The 27,885-nt window shown below is 38.5% G+C and overlaps 1 protein-coding gene and 2 non-coding genes across 3 annotated transcripts in view; 2 read left to right on the top strand and 1 right to left on the bottom strand.

Annotated features, from left to right (window-relative positions):
- Positions 1 to 27,885, bottom strand: part of ZYG11A (zyg-11 family member A, cell cycle regulator) — a 75,301-nt gene that overhangs the window by 30,458 nt on the left and 16,958 nt on the right. The window contains exons 3-4 of the mRNA XM_026498075.4: positions 10,416 to 11,167; positions 848 to 988 (exon numbers count right to left, since the gene is read on the bottom strand). Coding sequence (XP_026353860.2) covers positions 848 to 988; positions 10,416 to 11,167 — 893 coding nt within the window. The remainder of the gene's footprint in view (positions 1 to 847; positions 989 to 10,415; positions 11,168 to 27,885) is intronic.
- LOC113254859 (U6 spliceosomal RNA) lies at positions 9,484 to 9,589 on the top strand. Its single transcript, XR_003315982.1, has one exon. It is a non-coding gene; the product is annotated as a U6 spliceosomal RNA (small nuclear RNA).
- On the top strand, positions 15,866 to 16,056 carry LOC113254880 (U2 spliceosomal RNA). Its single transcript, XR_003315998.1, has one exon. It is a non-coding gene; the product is annotated as a U2 spliceosomal RNA (small nuclear RNA).

Consider the following 27,885-nt stretch of genomic DNA (forward strand, 5'->3'; position numbering starts at 1 on the left):
AATTTTTTAAAAACCCCATAAAACATGATTTTCAAAAATCACAGAATCTTAGATATGAAAAGGATTTTAAGAATATCTAATTCAATCTCCTCATTACAAATGGGAAACAAAGGTCTAGAGCTTTTCTCACTTTATACAGCACTACTTTTAAGTTACAAACAAATCTTACCTTCCACAGTGCAGAAATACCCATTTTTTTTTAAGGAACTATAATTACAAATACTAATAAAAATAAAGTGACTTCAAGTCTTCATTTTCATGTTACATTTCACTTTCAATAAATGTACTTTTCTTTCCCAAACCACTTAATACTTCCAATAACATTTAAAATAAATTCATTCTTCTATAAACCAAAGCAAAGTGTGGCCCTATCAATACTGGTTAACTTTACTTTATTCACAAAACACTTTAAATGGTAGGTTTGGCACCTTCAATTACTGTATTTTGCTCTGTTCTTGTTGGAGACACTGTTGTTTTCTTTTAGAAAACCAGATGTTAGTTTTTGAAGAGTAAACAAATGAATAAATAAGAAACAACATTTAGGGCAAAGTGAATACATGTTTATAGATTAAGATCTCCTATTTTAGGCAAAATAATACAAATGTCCTATATCTCCTTCTCAGACTAAATCAAAACACTAGATGACTTGAACTAATTTAGATGCTCAAAATGAGAGATGATCTGGCAGTTAACTAAGCCTAACACTGTTTTCCTTTCTCCATGAGGGTACCTTGGCTCACTACAGAATAAGGCATATAAGTTACTGTACTCAGTGTGTTTGGCGAACAGCTTTAATTGAACTAAGTAAAAAGTAGTAACAAAAACTACCTTTCTGCAGTGTAGTTACCTTTAAAATAGCAGGCATGGTTACCTGCATTGAAAATGTCTCTGTGAAGAGCCTGTAGAGAGCTTCCTTCATAAAACATGACCTATTCCTGTATCGGCTCAGTGCTTCTGAAATCTGGCTCATATTGGCTCCTCCAGCAACCTGAAAAACAAAGATGTTACCAATAGGTTTCACAGTTCAGGCTTTTAGGGGCTTTGAGTGCTTGAAACAATGACAGGTGTTCAATTAAATGTTCCAGGTGCTTTACAAAGTTGTTTTGAATCCTAAGTCTAATAGGTAAATGTTCTCCTCAACCTCATTTTTACAATGGGGCCAGAGAGATGAAGTATGGTGCTAAATGTAACAAACCAATTAAGAGGTGGAGCCAAACTAAAATATCATCTCCCTACAACCATATTACAGTTAAGACTTCAACTGAACAATGGGTAGCATACAAATTTTTAAACAATCAATAACCATGATTGCATATCTTCTAAATACTCATATAGGATAAATTAGACATTAAGAGAAAGGTAAAAGGCCACATAAAACAACTAAAATGAAAAAGGGAACTAACTTTTTTGTAATATTATTATTTACTAAATGTTAACATAATTCTTCCTTGCTATCCCTCAGTTAATAGTTTTAAAAAATCTATACAGATTTTGGGTCTGGATGAAAATGGTACCCCCCCCATCCAAAACAGAAAATTAACAAGGAATGCAAATAAAACTAGATATAACCCAATTTTCAGCATTCCTAGAGAGTGAAGGGAAAAAAAGAAAATAAAGGGAGAAACTCAGAATCTTGCAAAAATGAAAAGAAAAACACTCCCCTCTCTACCATGACCTGTAACATCTTCACTGAAGAAACCTCACATCCCTAACTGACATAACTAATGGACAATGCTTCTGAATTAGGAACTATGTCAATTAAATAACAAAAAATTAAAAATTCAAACCAACTCTATATAAGGCTATTATAAGAAATATTTAAGCAGCAAATCACACATTTCAGCTGAGAAAAGTTCTTCCTATAAACCAACAGGGGCACATGGGTGGCTCAGTTAAGCATCCAACTTTTGGTATCAGCCCAGGTCTTGATCTTGGGGTCATGAGTTCAAGCCTTGTGTTGGGGCCCATGCTGGGTGTGGAGCTTATTTTATTTTATTTTATTTTAAAGATTTTATTTATTTATTTGATGGGGAAAGAGACAGTGAGAGAGGGAACACAAGCAGGGGGAGTGGGAGAGTGAGAAGCAGGCTTCCCGCTGAGCAGGGAGCCTGACGTGGGGCTCGATTCCACGACCCTGGGATCATGACCTGAGCCAAAGGCAGATGCCCAACGACTGAGCCACCCAGGTGCCCCTGGAGCTTATTTTAAAAACGAAAACAAAAACAAAAACAAAACTCAACAAATCAGAAGAAAATTTTAACATGGCACTTTAAACTGAATTAAATATTCCCAATAAGCATTTTGGGATGTGAAAAAATACCTTCAACAAAAAAATGAAACAATTGATTAAAAAGGAAAGGAGAAGACAAAAGTATATCAAATATAAGAACTAAGTTAAAAGGTACCCAAGGAAGGATAGATTTGAATAAAAATTTAGTAAGGAGAAGAAATGCAAGAAAACAAAATTTTTTAAAAAGAAAAGTACAAAGGCTCTAAGATTGAGTGTTGATATGGAAAAAAGACAAAGATCCATTATGCATATACCTGAAGTTCCTGAGGGGAAAACAAACTAATATTTGAAACTATTATATAGGGGGTGCCTGGGTGGCTTAGTCGGTTAAGTGTCTGACTTCAGTTCAGGTCATGATCTCAGGGTCCTGGGATCGAGTCCTGCATCAGGCTCTTCATTCAGTGGGGAGTCTGCTTGTCCCTCTTCCTCTGCTTGTGCTCTCTCAAATACATACAATCTTAAAAAAGAAAAACAAACAAAAAATAGGGGGTGCCTGGGTGGCTCAGTTGGTTGGGTGTCTGCCTTGGGCTCAGGCCATGATCCCAGGGTCCTGGGATCAGGCCTTGCATTAGGATCCCTCAGCCGGGAGTCTGCTTCTCCCTCTACCCCTGGCCCTCCCCCAGCTCATGCTCTGTGTTCTCTCTATCTCAAATAAATGAATAAAATCTTAAAAAACAAACAAAACCCAAATGCAGGTACAGAGAAAATTCCAAAGTGACTGCATATATCCAAGAAAAGGCTCAGAAAGACCTAAAAAGACCTTAAAATTTATATATCTGGCACAGATCAAAAAACAAAACAAAACAAAAATAGTAACAAAACAGCAAACCCTAGGGAAAGGAAACAATCTGATTTCTAGAGTTACCATGTAGTAGTTTCAAATGTCCAGTTTTCAACAAGAAAAAAAATCACAAGGCGTGCAAAGAAATAGGAAGGTATGGCTCATTCAAAAGAAAAAGAAATCAACAGCAACTGTCCCTGTCAAAAAAAAAACCTGATCACAGATTTATCAGGAAAGACTTCTAGATACTGGTTCTTGAAAATGTTCAAAGAACTAAAGGAAGATATAGATAAAATCAAGGATATGATGTATGAACAAAAGAGAAAAACCAACAGAGATAGAAAACATAGAAAAGAAAAAGAAATTCTGAAAAGTACAATAACTGAAATGCAAAATTCACTAGAGGGATTCAAAGGCATATTTGAGCGGGCAGAAGAATCAACCAACTTGAAGACAGGACCATGGAAATTATTGAGTCAGAGGAACAGAAGGGAAAAAGACCTAAAAAAAGTGAATAGAACTTCAGGAGCCTATGAAATACCAACAAGCAGACCAAACTACACATTGCGGGAGTCCCAGAAGAGACAGACTATTTGAAGAAAACATGGCTGAACACTTTCCAAATTTGGTGAAAGACATGAATATGAACATCCTAGGAACTCCAAGATGAACTCAAGGGGCGCGTGGGTGGCTCAGTCGTTAAGCATCTGCCTTTGGCTCGGGGCGTGATCCTGGCGTTCTGGGATCGAGCCCCACATCAGGCTCCTCTGCTGGGAGCCTGCTTCTTCCTCTCCCACTCCCCCTGCCTGTGTTCCCTCTCTCGCTGGCTGTCTCTCTGTCAAATAAATAAATAAAATCTTTAAAAAAAAATTAAAAAAAAAATAAAGATGAACTCAAGAAGACTCACACCAAGACACATTATAATCAAATTTTTGAAGGCTGAAGACACAGAAAATCTTGGAAACATCAAGAGAGGAGCAAATCACACACAATGGATGCTTGATAAGATTACCTGCAGATTTCTCATCAGAAACTTTAAGACCATGGGCCAGGATGTTCAAATTGATAAAAGAAAGAAAAAAAACAAAAACAAAAACAAAAAACCAAAACAACCCTGTCAACCAAGAATCCTTTATCCAGCAAAACTGTCCCCCAAATGTGAGGGAGAAATCAAGACATTCCCAGATAAACAAAAGCTGGAGAAGTTCATTACCACTAGACCTGCCCTGTAAGAAATGCTCAACGGAAACTTGCAGGGCAAAATAAAGTAGCACTAGACAATAAGAAGAAACTATAGGAAGTAATAAAGATCTCAAAAAAAGGCAAATACAGGGCAATTTAAAAAGCTAGTGATATATTAAAGCTGGTTTATAGGAGACCCTGGCTGGCTCAGTGGGTATAGCATGCGACTCTGGATCTCAGGGTCGTGGGTTGAAGCCCCATGTTGGGCGTACAAATTATTTAAACAAACAAAAAACAAAAACTGGTCTGTAGCTCTACTTTTTGTTTTCTACAGGATTTAAGGAACTAATACATTTTCTAAAAAATATTACTCTAAAATCTATTATAACTTTGGTTTCTAACTGCAAATTTTGTTTTCTACATAATTATAGATTTGAGAGACAGAGAGAGAATGAGCAGGAGGGAGGGGCAGAGGGAGAGGGAGAAGCAGACTCTCCAAATGAGCAAAGAGCTCAACACAGGACTCAATCCCAGGACCCTGAGTTCATGACCTGAGTCAAAGGCAGGCGCTTAACTGGCTAAGCCACCCAGGTGCCCTTGTTTTCTATATAATTTAATAGGCAAATGGATTAAAAAGAATTATTTTATACTTTGGGACAGACAGTATATAACGATGTAATTTGGGGACATCATTGATTAAAAGGGTTGGGGATGGAAATGTAAATTAGCAGTTTTTTTGTTATTGAAGTGAGGCTGGTGTAAATTCAAATTAGAGTATTTTAACTTTAGAATATTAAATGTGATCTCCATGGTAACCATAAAGAAAATAGTTATAGAATATATACAAAAGGAAATGAGAAAGGAGTTTAAACATTTCGATATAAAAAAAATCAGCTGGGGCACCTGTGTGGCTCAGCAGGTTAAGCGTCTGCCTTTGGCTCAGGCCACGATCTCAGAGTCCTGGGATGGAGGTCCCATGTCAGGTTCCCTGCTCAGTGGGGAGTCTGCTTCTCCCTCACCCTGTGCCCCTCTCCCTGCTTTCGCTCTCTCTCACTCTCAAATAAAATCTTGAAAAAAAGAAAAAAGAAAACTCATTCTCAGAAAATTTAAAAAATCAGCTGAGCAAAAAAGAAAACAGTAATAGAGGAAATGAGGAACAAAAAAGCTACACAACATATAGAAACCAAAGAGCAAAATGACATAAGTCCCTCCTGATCACCACTTTCAATGTAGATGGATTAAATGCTATAATCAAAAGATAAAGATTGGAAGAATGAATAAAAAACACATGATCCAACTATAAACTGTCTATAAAAGACTCACTTTAGATCCAAAGACACAGCTAGATGGAAAATGGAAGAATGGAAAACAATATTCCACGCAAATATAACCAAAAGAGAGCAGGCAAGGGGTGACTATACTACTATCAGACAAAGTAGACTTTAAATCAAAAGAGGTTACAAGAGACAAAGCCAGACATTATATATTAATAAAAGGTTCAGTACCCCAATTAGATATAATAAGCATAAACATTTATGTATTTAATGACAGACCATCAAAACATGACACAAAAACAGACAGAATTAAAAGGAGAAATAGATATTTCTACAATAATGGAGACTTCAACAACCCACTCAATAATGAATAGAACAATCAGACAGAAATAAGGAAACAGAGGACTGGGGCACCTGGGTGGCACAGCGGTTAAGCATCTGCCTTCGGCTCAGGGCGTGATCCCGGCGTAATGGGATCGAGCCCCACATCGGGCTCCTCCACTATGAGCCTGCTTCTTCCTCTCCCACTCCCCCTGCTTGTGTTCCCTCTCTAGCTGGCTGTCTCTATCTCTGTTGAATAAATAAATAAAATCTGAAAAAAAAAAAGGGGGGGGGGAACAGAGGACTTACCACAATAAACCAACTAGATCTAAAAGTGCAAAACACTCTACCCAACACCACCAGCATTCACATTCTTTCAAGTGCACATGGGACTTTTCCAGGATAGACCATATGTCAGACCACAAATTAGGACTCAACAAATTTTAAAAAACAGGTAGGAGATTTTTTAAAAAGTCAACAAAACTAGTCTGTATTCTTCAAAAATATCAATGTGACACGAAGGACAGGAAGGACTAAGGAACTCTTTCAGATTACATTACAAAGGAACATGACAAATGAATGCAAAAATGACCCTGGACTAAATGGAAAAATATTTTACAGAGGGCATTATTGGGATAATCAACATTGTAAATACGTACAGAGATTATGTACAGTACTGCATTGATGTTAAATTTCCCCAAATTTGGTTAACTGCACGGTAGCCATTAAGAAGAATATCACTGCTCTTAGGAAATACAGAATCAAGCATTAAGGGCTAGAGGGGCATGATATATGTAACCTACTCGAATGGTTCAGAAAAAAATTATGTGTAGAAAGAGGATATGATAAAAAACAAATGTAGCAAATGTTTAGAATTAGTGACCCACAAGTTAAAAATTATTTCAAAACAATTTTTAAGCACTATACATAGATTAATTGCCCAAGGACTTACATATTAAGAACCTAAGGGATATATTCTTTTTTTTTTTTTTTTTTAAAGATTTTATTTATTTATTTGACAGAGATAGAGATAGCCAGCGAGAGAGGGAACACAAGCAGGGGGAGTGGGAGAGGAAGAAGCAGGCTCCCAGCGGAGGAGCCTGATGTAGGGCTTGATCCCATAACGCCGGGATCACGCCCTGAGCCGAAGGCAGACGCTTAACCGCTGTGCCACCCAGACGCCCCCTAAGGGATATATTCTAAAATTTTTAAAAGATTTATGATCATCCAGATGTAAGACCTAAAAAGGAACAAAGGATAAGCCACAGCAAGACCAAGGAGAAGACCTGATAGCTCTTGCCTCACCCTCTCTTCTCCTTGGCTTCCTGCAGATGCCATTACAAAACAATCTTCAGAAGGGATTCTTGCCACACCCCACCAATGGATCAACAAGGATTTCCTCCCAAACGAAGATGTTGTGTGGCTTTTAATACTAATGTCGGGTGTCCTTTCTATTTTATTTTTTATTTTTATTTTTTTAAGTAGGTTCCACGCTCAACATGCGGCTTGAACTCATGACCCTGAGATCAAGAGCTGTATGCTCTACCAACTAACCCAGCCAAGGGCCCCCCGCTTTCTGCCTATTTTAAAGGAATCAAGTACATGTTGCCCATTCTAATTTGAAATGCAATAAATATTTGTTGTCTTTGAAGGTCTTTGCTGACATTTAATTTTATCCATGCTAAAAGTAAACAAATTTTTGATCAACCCAAACAACTAAGAGATACTTAGTATATTTTGCATCTCATCTGAAACATGTATTTCCATTAAATAAAAGGTTTCCTGAAACATACCTTTTATATTTGCCACACCTTACACTCCACATAAGGCTGGCTTAAGATCTTTTGTTTCTTAGTAGTGGGAGAACTGTGGTCTTTCCTCTCCATCCCAACAATATCTAACACCGTATATAATGCATAATTTTAAATTTTCAAAATAAACTAAACTAATATGTATACCAGATAAGTTTACTGAAACACAGCTTCCCATTTTCTTTTTCTTTTTTTTTTTTTAAGATTTTATTTATTTATTTGACAGAGATAGAGACAGCCAGCAAGAGAGGGAACACAAGCAGGAGGAGTGGGAGAGGAAGAAGCAGGCTCACAGCAGAGGAGCCTGATGTGGGGCTCGATCCCATAACGCCAGGATCACGCCCTGAGCCGAAGGCAGATGCTTAACCGCTGTGCCACCCAGGCGCCCCAGCTTCCCATTTTCTTTCGGTGTACCCACTTTGACAGTATCTTAACTACATGTATAATCCGTCTATAGAATATTCCAGCATTTGTCCCATATTATTGCATATCGAGAGTTTATGCGCTAAAAAAAAATTTTTCCCCCTGATTGCTAGTCTTTTGATCACTGTGACACTAAATGCTATTAATCTGAAACAGGCCTAGGTATACATTCCTGGTAAACAATTCTCTACATATTTAATCTGAAAGTTCACATTATTATTTATCTCTATTTCAAACCTAATGATGTAACTGATGGCTTCCAGCTTCATTAGACATGCCAGAAAATTAAAAGGACTTCAGGGGCGCCTGGGTGGCTCAATTGGTTGAGCGTCAGACTCTTGATTTCAGCTCAGGTCGTGATCTCATGGGTCATGAGACTGAGCCCTGTGTAGCACTCTGCACTCAATGGGAGTCTGCCTGGATATTCTCTCCCTCTGCCCCTCCCCCATTTGCGTGCTCTCTCTCTAAAATAAATAAATATTATTTAATAATATAAAAGAAATTCAAAATATAATTGCTATTTTCAAATCAAAAGAATGAAAATAGCTCTCTCCTTTTCTCCACCATCATGGTATGTGCAGTTGACTGTCCTTTGCCATGTCTTCTGACAAGACTTCAGAATCAAGCAATTGCTGGCCAAGAAACAAAAGCAGAAGCGTCCCATTCCCCAGTGGATTCGGATGAAAACTGGTTATAAAATCCAGTACAACTCTAAGAAGCGGCACTGAAGAACAATCAAGCTGGGTCTACAAGAGATAGCACATGAGATGGCACACATATTTACGCTGCATGAAGGTTACCAGCTCATATCCTATCACTCTGTAAACATCACTACTACCTTAACAACAGACATGTTTTATTGGGGAAATGATTTTTCTGTCACTATGCTTCTGCACTGGTAGGCTGGTTCAGTAATTATGTGAGAGCTTTTGTCGGGGGGGGGGGGTAGGAAATAAAAATGTGAAAACAACTGGGGCACCCAGCTGGCTCAGTCGATGGAACATGTGACTCTTGATCTTTGGGTTGAGAGTTCAAGCCCCATGCTGGGCACAGTAAGCAAGTGAATGAATGAATGAATGAATACAACTAATGACTGTAAATTATTTTACTCTCTCACCCTAAAAGGAATTACATATGGTGTAATTATAAAGCATTTTAAAGCAGTGGTTCTGAACCTTGGCTGCACATTAGAATTACCTGGGAACTTTCAAAATTTTGATGTCCCTGCCAAGTCCCAGACCAATTAAATCAGAATATCTAGATCAGACACAGGCATCAGTACATTTCAAAACTTCCAAAGTGATTACAATGTACAAATAAGGTAGAGAACCACTGTTTTAAAAAAGAAGTATTCTGAAACATAAATATTTAAATATATGCTGTTTTAAAAATAGCACGAGGGCTTGCTTCAGCAAGTGCATATACTAAAACTGGAACAATACAGAGAAGATCAGCATGGTCCCTATGCAAGGCTAATATGCAAATTTGTTAAGTGTTCCACATTTTAAAAAATTTAAAAAAAAATAGCCCCATGACTGGCCAAAAACTTATTCTGGCAATGTTCAAAACCTTTTTCTTTTTTTTTTTTTTTTAAAGGATTATTTATTTGAGAGAGAGAGAGAGAGAATGAGCACGAGTATGCATGCCAGCAGGGGGAGAGGCAGAAGAAGAGGAAAAGACAGAATCTCAAAACAGACTCCCCGCTAAGCATGGAGCCTGACACAGGGCTCAATCCCACAACTGTGAGATCACGACATTAGTGGAAATCAAGAGTTGGACACCTAACTGACTGAGCTATCCAGGAGCCCTGTCAAAACTTTTTCTCTTAAGACCCTTTCCAAAACTGTTTTCTTTCATACCTTCACCAAAAATGTTGATCACCTGCCTTACTAATTATATTTAGCTATTAAATAAAGGTAAACATTTAGTCACAAAGACTTGGACACACATCCTAGCTCTACCACTTAATATGCAGTTAGAGGATTAGCTTAACCTCTGAGCTTCCACTTCCTCATCTGTAAAATGGGAGGAATAAAGAGGAAAACAACATGCACAACGTGGCACCTGGTACATAGGAGGAAATGTATAAATGGCTATACCTACCATAACAAACTAGACTACAAGACCTGGAGGCCAGGACCATACCTTGTTTTAAGGTCGTAATTCCAGAACCCACCACGTGGTAGCTACACAGTAATTACTGTTAAGCTCCTTAAGGATTTTTTTTCTCTGTCTCTGTAACCCTAATACCTACTGTATATTCTTATGTACAACAAAAGCCTAATAACGTTCTTAACAAAGGAATCAAACTTATTTCAAATAAAAAAACAAACCCTCAAGCCTTGCTTTGCAGTAAAGAAGTCAGAGTAACCAGCATCCGTAGCCAACAGTCCCACAAATTGCATTGCGGGCCGCTGCCGTATAAACAGTTCTACAGCTCCATCGGTGATGCAGCTGCCCCCCGAAATATCCAGTGACACAACATGGGGCAGAATATCCTTTTGCTGCAGCAAATGAAAAGCTAAATCTGATTTGAGTTGCCTGTGATCAGAAATATCAAGGTGAAGCAGACATTTAAGTTCTCTAATAACTGCAAGAATTTGTGGTTTGGTCATAGTCAGACATTTCAGATAGTGCATTGTCAGAGATTTGAGTCGATCCTTACAGGTAAGCAGTGCAGAAATGTTAGTGACCAGAGTATTGGAGATATCCAAGCTTTCCAGTTTTGGTAATTGAGAAACATTAGCCAGGTCTTCACTATGAAAACAAACATTGAAAACACTTAAAATGCGAAGACCAGTGAGCTGACCAAAGAATAGCAGTCTTGAATCTCGAGGGATGCTTGCTGAGTCCAACAGGAGACACCGAAGGTTTTGCTGGATCCAGCTACTGCTGCAGAGTGCATGTACGATGTCTGGAATTGGGAGGTCAGTGTGCACTGCAGTAGCATCTAGCTCGATGACTTTGTGATGGCAGAAGGCTTTTGTGAATGCAGCTGCCGAGATTTTAGCTTTTTGAATATTGACCAGCTTCAGTTTCATTTGGTTGCCTTGGAAAATGCTTGCTGTTCTATCAGTCAGCTTGCCTATAAGAGAACCAAAACCAGCTTATAAGACAACTAAATTTCATGCCTTTTCCAGGAGGCATTGTGGCCGATGAACAATGACAGATGCTAATAATAACAGTGACTATATTTACTGCTTACTCTGTGCCAAGCATTGTTCTAAACCCTTTACTCAGATTATTTATTCTTTATAATACTTTAATAATATTGTAATACTATTATTACTATCATAACAGAGGAAACTGGAGCTTAAAGAGGTTAAGTAACTTGCTCAAAGTCAAAATACATGGCAGAATCAGGAATCAAACCATAGTTTTATCCATAGTAACCTTGTTCACAAAAAAAAAAAAGAAAAGAAAAAAATAGGTAAATAAGTACAGGATATATAATACACAAATAACACCACTAATGATTACTTTTTTTTTTTTTAAGATTTTTTTTTTTAATTTACTTCTTTGACAGAGAGAGACTGCCAGCGAGAGAGGGAACACAAGCAGGGGGAGTGGGAGAGGAAGCAGGCTCCCAGCAGAGCAGGGAGCCTGATGCCTGGCTTGATTCCAGGACCCTGGGATCATGACCTGAGCCAAAGGCAGACGCTTAACAACTGAGCCACCCAGGCGCCCCTACTAATGATTACTTTTAACCAAAATAATCAATAGCCTCTGACAAGTCACTTACCTCTCTGGGCCTCATTTTCCTCATTTATAAAATAAATGGGTTATACTAGATTTTATTTAGAAAAGATTTACTAACCATCTTCTATGTGTGAGATCCTGTGTTAAGTAATGGGCACACAAGGTAATCAGACCCCTGTGACCAGAAGGAGTTCCAGTCTAGGAAAGCGTATCAGGCAAATAAATGTAATAGTGTATTGCGTGCAGTAGAGATTTGCAACAGCTATTGAACTAGTATAGATGAGATTAACTTTGGGAAAAGTTTTGAAGACTAAATAACAGTTTGAGGAGTGGGGGAAGAAGATGAAGGGTGGAAGAACATATCATAGACAAGGAACACAAACCAGCAGATTATTTGAAAAGACCCTAAGTAGATCAACACTACTGAACACAGTGGTGTAAAAGCTAGAAAGGAAAGTGGAGAGGAAGGTAAAAGGCAGATGGGGCCTGTACACAAAGCTAGGAAACCTAGACTTTTATCCTATGGACAATTCAATTTTGAAGGAGAAAAAAATCGTCATTATATTTTTAGAAAGACCGGGGCACCTGGGTGGCTCAGTTGGTTAAGCATCTGCCTTTGACTCAGGTCATGACCCCAGGATCCTAGGGTCAAGTCCCACATCAGGCTCTCTGCTCAGCAGAGGAGTCTGCTTCTCCCTCTCTCTCCACCCCTTCCCCTGCTTGCACTCTCTCTCAAATAAATAAAATCTTAAGACAAAAAAAGAAAAAAAAAAGACCAATTATGTGATTATAAAGAAATCAGGACAGTGTTTGGTGGGAGTGAGATGGGGCAAGATATTATTAATGTTTTTCATAATGCGAGATAAAGTTTAAACTAAGGCTGACAGAACATGGTGGCTGAACAGACTGGGTGAGAACAGAGAAAAAAAAAAGGTACATAAGCTGATTCCCAGCTTCTCAGTTTGAGTTGGGTTATGCTACCAAGACAGGAGGAAGAAGTCCCTATACTTCAGACTTTGAGGAAGATTTCAGTACATTCATTCATACATTTATCCAACAAATACCAGCGATTGCTGTATGTGAAGTGCTAGCTATGCTAAATGCTAAGAATGGTGAATAAGACAAACATGGCTCCTCCCAACACGGAGTTTATTTACACCCTAGAGGGAGAACACTGAACAAGCAGAAAACTGCTAACATTAAAAATACAGTGAGAAAAAAATATATTGTGAGTTAAAAATAGAACTATGATCCAGCAATCGCACTACCAGGTATTTACCCAAAGAATACAAAAACTAATTCAAAGGGATACACCACCCTGATAGCAGCATTATCAACAACAGCCAAATTATAGAAATAGCCCAAGTGTCCACTGACTGATAAATGGATAAAGAAGAAGAGGTATGTATACACATATACATAAATGTACACACACACACCTGCGCACACAATGGAATATTACTCAGCCATAAAAAAGAATGAAATCTTACTATTTGCAATAACACAGATGGAGCTACAGAGTATTATGCTAAGCAAAATAAGTTACAAGAAAAACGAATACCAAAATCAAATACATATGATTTCACTCGTGGAATTTAAGAAATAAAACAAAAAAACAAAGGGGAAAAAGAAGGTGAGAGGCAAGCCAAGAAAATGACTTTTGGACATCTGGGTGGCTCAGTCAGTAGAGTGTCCAGATCTTGGTCTTGGCTGATCTCAGGCAAGAGATCAATCCCCACGGCAGGCTCCACCCTGGGTAGGGAGAATACTTGGGATTCTCTCTCTCTCTGTCCTTCCACCCTCCCTGTCCCAATGTGCTCCCTCTCTCTCTCAAAAGAAAGAAAAGGAAAGAGAAAAGAAAAAAAAAAAAACCAGAGTCTTAACTACAGAAAACAAAATGATGATGGGGGGGTGAGGCAGGGAGGGACAGGTTATAAACAGGTGATGGGGATTAAGGAGGGCACTTGTGATGAGCACTGGGTGATGTATGAAGTGCTAAATCACTAAATTGTACACCTGAAACTAGTATTACACTGTTTGTTAAATAACTGGGATTTAAATACAAACTTTAAAAAATGTAGTAAGTGTTCTAAAGGAAAGAAACAAGAATATAATACAACAGGGGTAAGGAAAGAAGGATGATAAGAATCTTCTGTCTCTCTGCAGGAGTTCGAGGAGGTGCTGTTTTAAGCTAAGACCTAAAGGACGTGAAAGATAAAAGGTCACTGTCATTCTAAATGGAAGGAAGAGCTAAAGTCCTGATATGGTTTTTTCTGTGAAATGAGGGGAAACCAATGTGGCTAAAGCACAGCTGATGAAGGGGATACCCACATCTGACAAGTCAGATCTTGCAGACCAGGGCCAAGAATTGACATTTTATTCTAAGTACAAGGAGAAGCCTTTCAAGGGTGACAGAGAAGTGGCCAGATCTGTTAAGAGGGCTGTTTGCTATCTGGCCGTTGTCAAGGGGCAAAAGTGGAGGTAAGGAGGGCACTTGTGAGGTCAGGGGAGAGGAAAGAGAAAGGTGTCGCTGATAGGAGCTAAGAGGAAAAAGAATGCTTGAGATAGATATTTTGAAGGTATAAAATGTTTCAGTAGAACCAAGGAGAGAAAAAGGAAAAACGAAAAAGGACTCCTCCTGAGTCACTGAACAGCAAGGTAGATGGTCAAGTCATTTTGGAGATGGGGGGAAATGGTAGTATAGCAGATGTTGTAATATGACACCTAGATTCTTTATAGGAACAAAGGACTTACTACTAGAGCTGCTGGGACCACCACCAGCTAATAGCCCTTATCTATGGGACATCAGCTGAAAAGAGTTGCCCCACCCAAGGTCACACCATTTCCCATGCAGACCCATATCCAAAACTGAGTTGGGAGGTATAAAGGTCCAGCCCTCACATCCCAACTCTACACAGATCTGAGTCATTGTTCCACCTTCAGGATTCCCCAAAAGATCAACTGAGGTATTCTAGATTCTATAAAGTTTAAACCTATGAGACTGAAGGATAAACACTTGGAATTAACTGGCATAGAGACAGTATTTAAAGCTGTGGGAATGGATAATATGGGAATCTAAGAGAAGGAGCAAGGACAAAATACTGAAAACATCTACATTTAAGGTCAATAGAATGAGGAAGAAGTCATAATAGCAAATACTAGCTGCTGAATGTTCTAAACATTTTAGACATATTAACTCTCTAACTGCTCATAAAACCCAATGAGGAAGGAATTATTATTACTCATGTTTTACAGATGAGTTGAACCACAGGAAAGTTAAAGTAACTGGCCCAAGGAAATATATCTAATAGTTATGACAGTGTACAAACCCAAACCGTCTGACACCAGAACCAGAACTCTTAAACCTTAATTTGTACTGCCTTTCAAGGGAAGCTGGATAAGGAGACAGATCAGCAGCAGCCACTGAGGTAGGAAGAAAACCAGAAGAATATAAGGACTGAGTAGCCCAGAAAAGAAATACAGTATACACAGGATGCACCCTGGATTTGTGGTTCTGAAGTTTAGAATAAAAGTAGTGTGCTGGGAACTCTGGGGAATCAGAGTAGAAGTGGTAGCTAAGCCAAAAAAAAAAAAAAAAAAAGACCTATGGAATGTTGAAAGTGAGATGGGTATCCAAGATGGAACCTCAAGGAACGCAAAACACTTAAGGTACATAGAGAAAAACAAGAGCACACAAAGGAAATTGTGGAAGAGTAACCAGGGATGGGCGGGGGGGAACAAGAGAAAAATGAAATACTCAGGACACATGGGTGGCTCAACCAGTTAAGCGTCTGCCTTTGGCTCAGGTCATGATCCCAGGGTCCCAGGATCGAGTCCCGCATCAGGCTCCTTGCTTGGTGGGGAGTCTGCTTTTCCCTCTGCATGCTGCTCCCCTTGCTTCTGCCCTCTTTCTCTTTCACACGAATAAAAAAAATCTTTAAAAAAAACAGGAAAAGGAAATACTCTATGTCAGAAAGGTCAAGAGTAATTAATACTAAAAGTCAAAGGTATAAAAATCCCTGATGATTTAATGAATCTAGGCAATGCTCATTTATGGCCACCAAAATTAAAAAATTACAAATCCATCACTTCTCGGCCTTTTGACTAAGATCAAGTGTAGTATCTGTTCTTATCAGTTTAATATCTGATACATCCTCTATCCGAGGACAATATATTAAATGGATTTTTGGAATTAGGAGATGGAATAGGAGCTTGCTCCGTCCACTCCACGCATCGACCTGGTATTGCAGTACTTCCAGGAATGGTGCACCCCCTTCGGGGGGAAATAAATGGCAAAAAACAACAACAACAACAACAACAACAACAACAACAACAAATTACAAAACCAGAGTTAATTAACTCCCTTAAGGAAGTACTGGGCCCTACCAAAAACATCAAACCTGAATCTCATCAAGCCTCTACAGCTAACTTCCAATTTAGAGAAATTACAAGGATCAGAGGAACATTCAAAAATCATAGTACTGTCAAACAATGGCAAAATCCAGACTGGAAACACTCTATATCGTTCCAATTTTAGTATATGTGCTGCCGAAGCGAGCACCAGACTGGAAACACTCTACATAACAAACCACAATGGTTTCTTTGAAAAAAATAACTGGAAAATCCCCAACACATGGAAATTAAACAATACACTGCTAAATAAACATATGGATCAAGAAAGAAATCTCAAATTTTAAATTTTGAACTACATGAAGACACAACTTATCAAAATTTGTGGGATAAAGTGAAAGCAGCGCTTAGAGGGAAAATTATAGTTCTGAATACATACATTAGAAAAGTAAGATCTAAAATTAATCATCTAAGTTTCCAACCTAGGAAACCAGAAAAAGAACTAAATCCAAAGTAAGCAGAAGAAAAGGAATAAATAATCAGAACAGAAATCAATGAAATCGAAAATGTGAAATCAATAGAAAAAAAAAATCAACAAAACCAAAAGTTGGTTCTTTGAAAAAATCTATAAAATCAGGATAACTGGGGCACCTGGGTGGCTCAGTAGGTCAAGCATCTGCCTTCGGCTCAGGTCATGATCCCAGGGTCCTGGGATGGAGCCCCACATCAGGCTCCCTGCTCAGTGGGGAGCCTGCTTCTCCCTCTCCCACTCCCTCTCCCCCCCTGCTTCTGTGTGCACTCTCTGTCAAAGAAATAAAAATTTAAAAAAATAATAATAATCAGACCAACTAAAGAAAAGTTAGCCTCCAGCCAGGCTAACTGAAAAAAACAAAAGAGAGGAGACAAATTACTAGCATCAAAAACGAAAGAGCAGACATCACTCTAGATCCCATGACTATTAAAAGGCTAAGAAAAGGAAAAAAAAAAAAAAAGAAAGAAAAGAATACTATGAACAACTAACTCCATGCCCACAAATATGATAACCTAAATGAAATGGACCAATTCCCTGAAAGACATAATCTGCCAAAACTCACACAAGAAGAAACAGATTATCTGAATAGGCTTATCTATTAAACAAACTGAATCAAAAATTAATAACCTTCCAGGGGTGCCTGGGTGGCACAGCGGTTAAGCGTCTGCCTTCAGCTCAGGGCGTGATCCTGGCGTTATGGGATCGAGCTCCACATCAGGCTACTCCGCTATGAGCCTGCTTCTTCCTCTCCCACTCCCCCTGCTTGTGTTCCCTCTCTCACTGGCTGTCTCTATCTCTGTCGAATAAATTAAAAAAAAAAAAATCTTAAAAAAAAAAAATTAATAACCTTCCAAACAGAAAGCACCAGGTCCGGATGAGTTCACTGGTGAATTCTACCAAACACCGAAGGAAGAAATTATACCAGTCCTCCACAATTTCTTTCAAAGGACATACTTCCTAACTCATTCTTTGAGGCCAGCAATACCCTAAACAGCAAAACCAAACAGATATCACAAAAGAAAATACTGACAAATAAATCTCATGAACACAGATGCAAAAATCCTCAACAAAATACCAGCAAACCAAATCCAACAATGTATAAAAAGAATTCCACACCACAACCAAATGAATTTATCCCAGTTATGGGAAGGCTGGTTCAACATTCAAAAATCAATTAATGTAATCCATCGTATCAACAGACTGAAAAAAGATCATATGATTAGATCAACAGAAGCAAAAAAAAAAAAAGGCATTTGACAAAATCCAACACTCATTCCTAATAACAACTCTCGATAAACTACAGGAACTTCCTCAATTTGAAAAGCCTACCTACAAAAAATCTACAACTAACAAACTTAGCGGTGAGAAAGTCAAAACTTTCTCACTAAGATCAGGTACGAGGCAAGGATATCCCCTCTCACTACTCCTTTCTATAAATACCATACCATTACATCAGCACCCCAAAATAATGAAATACTTAAGTATAAATCTAATAAAATACATACAAGATCTATATGAGGAAAATTAGAAAACTCTGCTAAATGAAATAAACGAAAAAATAAATGGAGAGATATTCCATGTTCACAAATAAGAAGACAATATCATCTAGATACCAGTTTTTCCCATTATTCAGCCATAAAAAAGAATGAAATCTTACCACTTGCAACAACATGGATGGAGCTACAGAGTATAATGCTCAGTGAACTAAGTCAGAGACAGACACATATTGTATGAGTTCATTCATATGGAATTTAAGAAACAAAACAATGAGGAGAGGGGAAAAAGAGAGAGAGACAAACCAAGAAACAGATTCGATTGAGAACAAACTGATGGTTATGGGGGTGGGGGTGTGTGTGAAATAGGTGATGGGGATTAAGGAACGCACTGGGTGATATATGGACCTGGTGAATCACTAAATTGTACACCTGAAACTAATATAACACTATACATTAACTACATTGGAGTTAAAATTTAAAGAAAAAGTTCTCAGTTTTTCCCAACTTGATCTACAGATGCAATGCCAACCCTAAGAAAAATCCCAGCAGGTTATTTTTTGAATATCGTATTTGTGAAATAAGCTGACTCTAAAGTTTAAATGGAAGGCAAAAGACCCAGAAGAGCTGACATAGTATTGAGAGAGAAGAACGAACTTGGAAAGCTGACACTACTTAACTTCAAGACTTACTATAAAAGCTACAATAATCAAGACAGTGTGGTACTGGTGAAAGAATAGGGAAAAAGATGAATGGAACAGAAGAGAGAGCCCAGAAATAGACCCACATAAATATTGTCAACTGATCTTTGACAAAGGAACAAAGGCAATTCAATAGCTCAAATACAGTATCTTCAACGAATGATGTTGGAACAAACGGACATCCACATGAAAAAACAAAAACAAAACCACACATCTGGACACATACCTAACACCCTTCACAAAAATTAAAATAGATCATGCGCCTAAATGTAAAACACAAAATTATAAAACTCCTAGAAGATAACACAGGAGAAAACCAATGGGTATAGTGATGGCTTTTCAGAAACAAAAAGACCCAATTCATGACAGAAATAATTGAGGGGCACCTAGCTGGCTAGGTTAGAAGACCATATGACTCTTGATCTCAGGGTCATGGGTCAGAGCCCCATGGAGGGTTAGAGATTACTTAAATCTATAAAATTTAAAAAAATAATAATAATTGATAAGCTGGACTTCATTAAAGTTAAAATCTTGGAGTGCCTGGGTGGCTTAGTTGGCTGGGTGTCCAACTCTTGGTTTCAGCTCAGGTTGTGATCTTGCGGTCATGGGATTGAGCCCCGTGACAGGCTCTGTGCTCAGTGCGGAGTCCACCTCACGTTCTCTCTCCCTCTTCCTCTCATTCACACTCTATCAAATAAATAAATTACAACATTTTAAAAAATTAAAATCTTATGCCCCGTGAAAGAGTATATCAAGAGAATTAAAAGACAAGCCAGACTGGGAGAAAATCATTATAAAAGACATATCTGGTAAATTACTTATGCAAAATATACAAAGAACTCATAACAATAAGAAAACAAATGAAAACAAACTTCCCAATTTAAAAACGGGCCAGAGGGGCACCTGGGTGGCTCAGTCGTTAAGCGTCTGCCTTCGGCCCAGGGCGTGATCCCAGGGTCCTGGGATCGAGCCCCTCATCGGGCTCCCTGCTCCGCCAGGAGCTTGCTTCTTCCTCTCCCACTCCCCCTGCTTGTGTTCCCTCCCTTGCTGGCTGTGTTCTTCTCTGTCAAATAAATAAATAAATAAAATCTTTAAAAACAAACGAACAAAAAACAGGCCAGAGACCTAAACAAACACCTCACCAAAGACAATATACAGATGGCAAATAAGCATACAGAAAGATGCTCCACATCATATGTCATGAGGGAAATGCAAATTAAGACAACAAGCAGACACTACTGTACACCTGTACCCCTATCAGAATGGCCCAAATTCAAAACACTGGTAACACCCAAAGCTGGGCAGGATGTGAAGCAACAGGAACTCTCACATTGCTGGTGGGAATGTAGAATGGTACAAAAGCCATTCTGGAAGACAGTCTGTCAGTTTTTTACAAAACTAAACATATTCTTACCACATGACCTAGCAATCATATTCCTAAAGGTCTTACCACATGACCTAGCAATCATATTCCTAAAGGAAGTGAAAACATGCCCACACAAAAACCTGCACAGGGACATTTATGGCAGCTTTGTTCGTAATTGCCAAAACTTGGAAGCAAGACATCCTTCAGTAGGTAAATGAATAAACTGTGGCACATCCAGACAATGGACTATTATTCAGCACTAAAAAGACATGAGCTAGGGGTGCCTGGGTGGCTTAGTCAGTTAAGTGGCCAACTCTTAATTTCAGCTCAGGGTCATGAGACCCAGCCCTGAGTCAGGCTCCATGCTAAGCAGGGAGTCTGCTTGAGATCCTCTCCCTCTCCCCCTGCTGGTGTGCATGCTCTCTCTAAAATAAATAAATAAATCTTAAAAAAAGAAAAAGAAAAAAAGACATGAGATATTAAACTATAAAAGACATGGCAAAACACATATTACTGAGTGAAAGAAGCCAATCTGAAAAGGCTACATACTGTATGATTCCAAACATGCAAAACTATGGGGACAGTATAAAGATAAGTGACTGCCAAGAATGGGAGGAAGATATAAATATGCAGAGGACAGAAAACTTTTTGGGTAGTGAAAATACTCTGATATAGTGATGAATATGTCATTATACTTTCGTCCGAACACATAGAATACACAACACCAAGAGTGAACCCTAAGGTAAAACATGGACTCTGGGTGATTATGATGTGTCAAATGTAGGGTCACCCTTGGTTAAAAAAAAAAAAAAAAAAAAAGTACCATTCTGATGAGTGATACAACAGGATAGGCTATGCATATGTGGGGATAGAATTAACGAGAAATCTCTGTACCTCCTTCTCAATTTGGTTGTAAACCTAAACTACTCTAAAAAATACATTCTTAAAAAATACACAAAGATAGAGAAACATATACATACAGCATACATATTGCAAAATAATACAAGAGATACATGGAAAGCCTGTAGATTAAAAGAGGCCTAAAAACCCCATAACCATCACAATATACGGACCTCACCTGGATACTAATTAAAACAAAGGTTTTTAAAAGTTGTAAGAGGGGGGCGCCTGGGTGGCTGAGTTGGTTAGCAGCCAACTCTTAATTTCAGCTCAAGTCATAATCTCTGGGTCCTGGTTCGAGCCCTATGGGCTCCGCACTCAGCGGGGAGCCTGCTTCAGGACTCTCTCTCTCTCTCTCTCTCCCTCTCTAAAATAAATTAAGGGGCACCTGGGTAGCTCAAGTCATGTGGGTTCCAGCCCAACCTCGGGCACCCCGCTCAGCGGAGAATCTGGTTCAGGAGAAGCAGCTCCCACTCCCCCACACCAGCTTTTGCACATGCGTGCTCTCTGTCTCAAATAAATAAAATCTTTAAAAAACAAAAAAATAAAAAATAAAAATTTTTTAAAAAGTTGTAAGACAGTCAAAATGAACACTCACTATATTTGATATTAAAAATATTAGAATTTTAAGTGTGAAATGAAAATTAGTGTTATATATACACATATGTGTACACATATGTATACACACACATACACCCAAGTCCCCACCCACCAACTACATTTACAGTTGAAATGACAGAATATCTAGGATTTACTTCAAAATATGTGGGGGCAGGACAAGGGTGGGTAGAGGTATAGATGATACAAGATCGGCCAAGAGCTGATAATTGTCTAAGTTGAATATACTGAGGTTTAGTTTCTCTAGTATTGTACATTTCAAAATATTTACATAATAGTTTTTAAAAAATCTTGATTTTTAAAATCAAGAAAATTTTGATTTTTAAAAAATCAAATCTACAGAGAGATTAGAAGATATAAAATTTATCTTTTTTTCTTACTAAACTATATGCCTTCACTCTGAAGAATATATGGTGCTCCGAGGGTAAAAGACACAGGATAGAATGCATTTTCTTTTGCTTAAATTTTTGCAAATTTATTTAACTGGTGATATATAGCATCTTTATATTAAAACTAAATATGAGGGGTGCCCGGCTGGCTCAGTCAGAACATGTGACTCCTGATCTCAGGGTAACAAGTTTAAGCCCCACGCTGCACATGGAGCCTACTTTAAAAACTAGAATAAAATAAATAAATAAAATTGAATACTTCAAATCTGGGGGGAGGCGGGGACAGAATACAAAGCAGCACTTTCAGGGACTCCTTAAGAGGAACAGATCTCAGGGTTTATTTTCATAGCTTTAGCTCCTAGCACAGTGTCTGCTGAGTAGTAGGGACTTGATAAATTAAGAAGTAAAAATACCTATAAGCACATGGTTATTTGTAAGAAATTTGCCACAAGTCTCTTGAAAAGGTTATCAAATAGTTCCTAGTAAAATTTCAGCCAAACAAGTCAACACATTAAGTGAACATATTAAAGCAATGATAACATGGTAGTTAAAAAACAAAACAAAAAAAACCCACTCTGGATCCAGAGTGCCTTGGTTCAAATCCTGACTGCCACTTCTGAGCTATACCACCTTGAACCAAAAGTTACTTAATCTCTCTGATCCTCAGTTTCTTCATCCATAAAAAGAGATAACAGAGGGGAAAAAAAATGAGAGAGATTAACAGTATATACAAAAAGTTCTTACTATAGTGTCTGCCAAAGTGTTAGCCATTATAACTTTAATGGCTTTATTATTATACAAACTTAATAACATAGGGCTGATATACCGCTTATCTCTACTGGGAAAAACTGATGGGGGGAGGGTTGTTCGTAATTAAACCACAGAATGCAAGTTCCCAATCTTCAGCCTCGTGGGAATTATCTTATGGATTCTTGTAGGAACTGTAGGAACTGTACCCTCGTGAAGTTATCTTATGGATTCTTGAACACCAAAGGTATTCTTTGTCTCCCATAAATAAACTGAGTAACTCAATAAACACTGACTTTACAAACTGGGTATCTCCAACCTCAACTTGGAAAAATAAATCTTTTTATTTCCTTCTCTTTATCACCTCACCTGCCCTCAGCCTGCAAATAACCTAGAATCTTTCAGAATGACACTCCTCCCTACCAACATCAAACACGGCTCTTATCCCACCCTCACCACTTTCCTTTTAGTTATCCGGCAGTTCTTCCTTCTGAGGCAAACCCTACACACCCAGGCTCATAATTCTCGTCCTTCAGTCACCACCAGGACCTTGTGTCATCAATTTTCAGCTCTTCAATTTTTAATGTTTCCCTCTTCATTGGCTTCTTCCTTCTTGCATACAAGAGGTCCATGCTATCCCTTCCCCACCTGCACACTCATAAAAAATTATCCACCACCTTTTTTCTTTCTTCCCTGTTAAATTTCTTAAGAGTACAGGTGTATCCTATTTAGCATGAATAACAAAAAGGATTCAAAACTATCAATGTAGGCCAAAGATCCAACAAGAGAACAGAAGATTAGAACAACATTATAAACAACTAGATCTCAGGAGTGCCTGGGTGGCTCAGTTGGTGACGTGCCTGACTTCAGCTCAGATCATAATCTTGGGTCCTAGGATGGAGTCCTGCATCTGGCTCCACGCTCAGTGGGGAGTCTGCTTCAGCTTCTTCCTCTCTCTCTCTCTCCCTGGCTTATGCTGTCCCTCTCTTCCTCTCAAATAAATAAAATCTTTTTAAAAACAAACAAACAAACAAACAACTAGATCTCACAGAAATCTTCAGGGGTGCCTGGGTGGCTCAGCTGGTTAAGTATCTGACTTCAGCTCAGGTCGTGATCCCAGAGCGCTGGGATCAAACCCCGCATGGAGCCCCGCATGGAGCCCCACATAGCTCCTTGCTCAATGGGGAGCCCCACATAGCTCCTTGCTCACTGGGGAGCCTGCTTCTCCCTCTGCCTGCTGCTCCCCCTGCTTGTGCGCGTGCGCGCTATCTCTCTCTCTCACTAGCTTTCTCCCTCTGTCAAATAAATAAAATCTTAAAAAAAAAAAAAAAAAAAGAACTCTTCAGAATACCTGGCCCTGTAACAGCAAAATACACATTCTTCTTAAGACCACACGGCATATAGACCATATATTAAGCCACAAAATAAATCCCAATAAACTTAAATGAACTGAAATAAAACATAGTTATGTTCTCCAATCACAATGAAATGAAATTAAAAATTAATAACAAAGAAATCTGGGGAAATCGCAAGTATGTGAAAATTAAACAATGCACTCCTAAAAACCCAATGGGTCAAGGAAGAAATCAAAAGGAAGAAAGAAATCAAAAATAATTTGAGATGAATGCAGAATGAAGACAACACACAAAAACTTATGAGACACAGCTAAAGCAGTGCTTGAGGAAAATATAATCACATTATATTAAAAAAAAGAAGATCTCAAATCAATAACCTCAACTTCTTCCTTAGTACACAGGAGAAAAGAAAAGGCAAACTAAACAAAATAGCAGGAGGAAGAAAATAATAAAGATTAGAGTGGAAATTAATGAAATGGAGAATGGAAAAGACAATAAAGAAAAAAAGAACAATGAAATCAAAAGCTGGTTCTCTGAAAAGATCAGCAAAATTGATAAACCTTTAGCTTGACCAAGAAAAAGAGAGAGGACTCAAATTACTAGAATGATAAATGAGAAGGGACAGAACAACTTACATTATAGAAATAAAATATCATAAGGGAATACTAAGAACAACTGTATGCCTATTAATTAAATAATTTAAATTAAATGGACAAGTTCAAAGAATAGCACAAATTACCAAAACTACTCAAGAAGAAACAGATCATGCGGGCACCTGGCTGGCTCAGTAAGTAGAGCGTGCGACTCCTGACCTCAGGCTTCTAAATTCAAGTCCCACGCTGGATGTAGCAATTACTTAAAAATAAAATCTTGGGGTACACCTGGGTGGCTCAGTTGGTTAACCATCTGATTATTGCCTTCTGCTCAGGTCATGATCTCGGGGGTCATGAGATCAAGCCCCAAGGTCAGCTCCTCACTCAGCTGGGAGTCTGCTTCTCTCCCTCTCCCTCTGCCCCTCCCCCACCAAAATAATAAATAAATCTGGAAACCAAACTAAACTACAATAAAATCTTAAAAAAAACAAAACAAAACAAAACAGGGGCGCCTGGATGGCTCAGTCACTTAAGTATCTGCCTTCAGCTCAGGTCATGATCCCAGGGTCCTGGGATCAAGTTCCGCATTGGGCTTCTTCCTCAGTAGGGAGCCTGCTTCTCTCTCTGCCTGCCGCTCCCCCTGCTTATGCTAGCGTGCTTCCTCTCTCTCTGACAAATAAATAAAAATAAAATAATTTTTTTTAAAGCAGGGTTCTCTCCCTCTGCCCCTCCCCCTGCGCACAGGTGCTCGCTCTCCCTCCCTCTCTCTCAAATAAATAAATCTTTTTAAAGAAATTTTTTTGAAGATTTTTATTTATTTATTTGGCGGGAACCGATCAGCTACTTCCTGAAGGAAACTCCAATGCCCCATGGAGAGGAGGGGCAGTGGGAGGAGAGAGAAACCCAAGCAGACCACACTGAGCACTGAGCCCAACATGGGACTTGATCTCACAACCCTGAGATCATGACCTGAGCTGAAATCAAGAGTCAGGACACCTAGGCATCCAATAAATAAAATCTTAAAACAAAACAAAAAAACTCCCCACACAGGTAGTACCTGGCTGGCTCATTTGGTACAGCATGCAACTCTTGATCTCGAGGTTATGAGTTCAGTCCCCACACTGGGCCTAGAAATTACTTTAAAAACAAAAACAAAAACCTACCCACACAAACAGGCACAAGGGCTTCACTGGTGAATTCTACCAAACATTTAAAGAATACATAACAATTCTTCACAAACTCTTCCAAAAAAACAGAAGAGGGAACACCTCCCAACTCAGTATTATCCTGATGCCAAACCCAGATAAAGACATCACAAAAGCAGAATATAACAGAACAATATCCTTTAAAGTAAAGGACAAATCTAAAAAAAAAAAAAAGAAAAGGAAGAAAGAAAAGAATAGAAAAAACACAAACACACACACAAAAAAACCCTCATCAAAATAGCAGCAAACCATCTAGCAACATACAAAAGAATTACACACCATGCCCAGGTGGGATTTATTCCAGGAAAGCAAGACTGTATTAATATCCAAAAAGGAATTAACATAATACATTATATTAATAGAATAAAAGACAAAACCCACATAAGCATTCTGACATATGAAGAAAAAGCCAACACTTTTCCTGATGAAAATGTCCAACAACTAAAAGAGAAGGAAACTTCCCCAGCCTGTTAAGGGCAGCTACTAAAACCCCAAAACTATCATACTTAATAGTGAAAGACTAGATTCCTTCCCCCAAGATCAGAAAAAGATAAGCATGTCCATTTCAATACTTCAGTGTTCAATACTATGACATTATGCTGAAGGCTCTAGCACCCCACAGCTGGATTCTTTGTAGAAACTGACCAACTGAGAGGGGCACCGAGATGGTTAAGCAGAGGTCTTCGGCTCAGGTCATGATCCCAGGGTCCTGGGATCAAGCCCTGTGTCGGGCTCCCTGTTTGGTGGGGAGCCTGCTTCTCTCTCTCTTTGCCACTTACCCTGCTCATGCTCTCTCATGTGCACTCTCTCTCAAATAAGTAAGTAAATTCTAAAAAAAAAAAAAAAAAAAAAAAAAAAAAAAAAAAAAAAAAGAAAGAAAGAAAGAAAAGAAATCGACCAACTGGTTCTAAAATTCATATGGAAACAGAAAGGATCCAGAATAGCTAAGACAATCCAAAAAAGAACAAAGTTGCAAGACTCACACTTTCCAATTTCAAAATTTACTACAAAGCAACAATAATCAAGACAGAGTCATACAGACATAAGGACAGACATATTGTTCTATGGAACGGAACTGAGAGTAAGAAATAAACCCGTGCCTCTATGGTCATCCAATATATTTTTTTAAAGATTTTATTTTTACGTAATCTCCACACACAATGTGGGTCTTGAACTCGCAACCCCAAGATCAAGAGTCTCATGTTCTTATGACTGAGCCAGCCAGGCACCCCACTGGCATCTTTTAAAAAACCTGGATGACCAGGGGTACCTGGCTGACTCAGTCCATACAGCATGCAACTCTTGATCTCAGGGCTGTGAGTTCAAGCCCCATGTTGAGTGTGGAGCCTACTTAAAAAAAAAATTTTAAATAAAAAAAGGAAAAATAAATAAAAATTAAAAAATTAAAAGGGTGCCAAGACCATTCAATAGTCAAAGAATAGACTTTTTCAACAAATAGTGATGGGACAACCTTCGAGAACATGTTAAAAATGAAGCTGGACTTTTACACCTCACGCCATATAAAAAAATAAACTCAAAATGGACCAAAAACCTTAGAGTGTAAGGGTGAAGAAACCAACACTCTTAGAAGAAAATACAGGTGTAAATACTTAGGACCTTGGATTTGGCAATGGATTTTTAGATAGGATACCAAAAGCATAAGTCATAAAAAAAAAAAAAAACAGAATAACTGGGCTTCATCAGAGTCGAAGGATGCTATCAGCAAAGTGAAAAGAGAATTCACAGAATGGAAGAAAATAACTGCAAGCCAGTAACTGATCAGGGACTCGTACCTAGAATATTTAAAGAAAACAGACATGGAGACATAATGTATAGCATAGGGAATATAGTCAGA

Source organism: Ursus arctos, unplaced genomic scaffold, assembly GCF_023065955.2.
Source record: "Ursus arctos isolate Adak ecotype North America unplaced genomic scaffold, UrsArc2.0 scaffold_12, whole genome shotgun sequence".
NCBI classification, from domain to species: Eukaryota; Metazoa; Chordata; class Mammalia; order Carnivora; family Ursidae; genus Ursus; species Ursus arctos.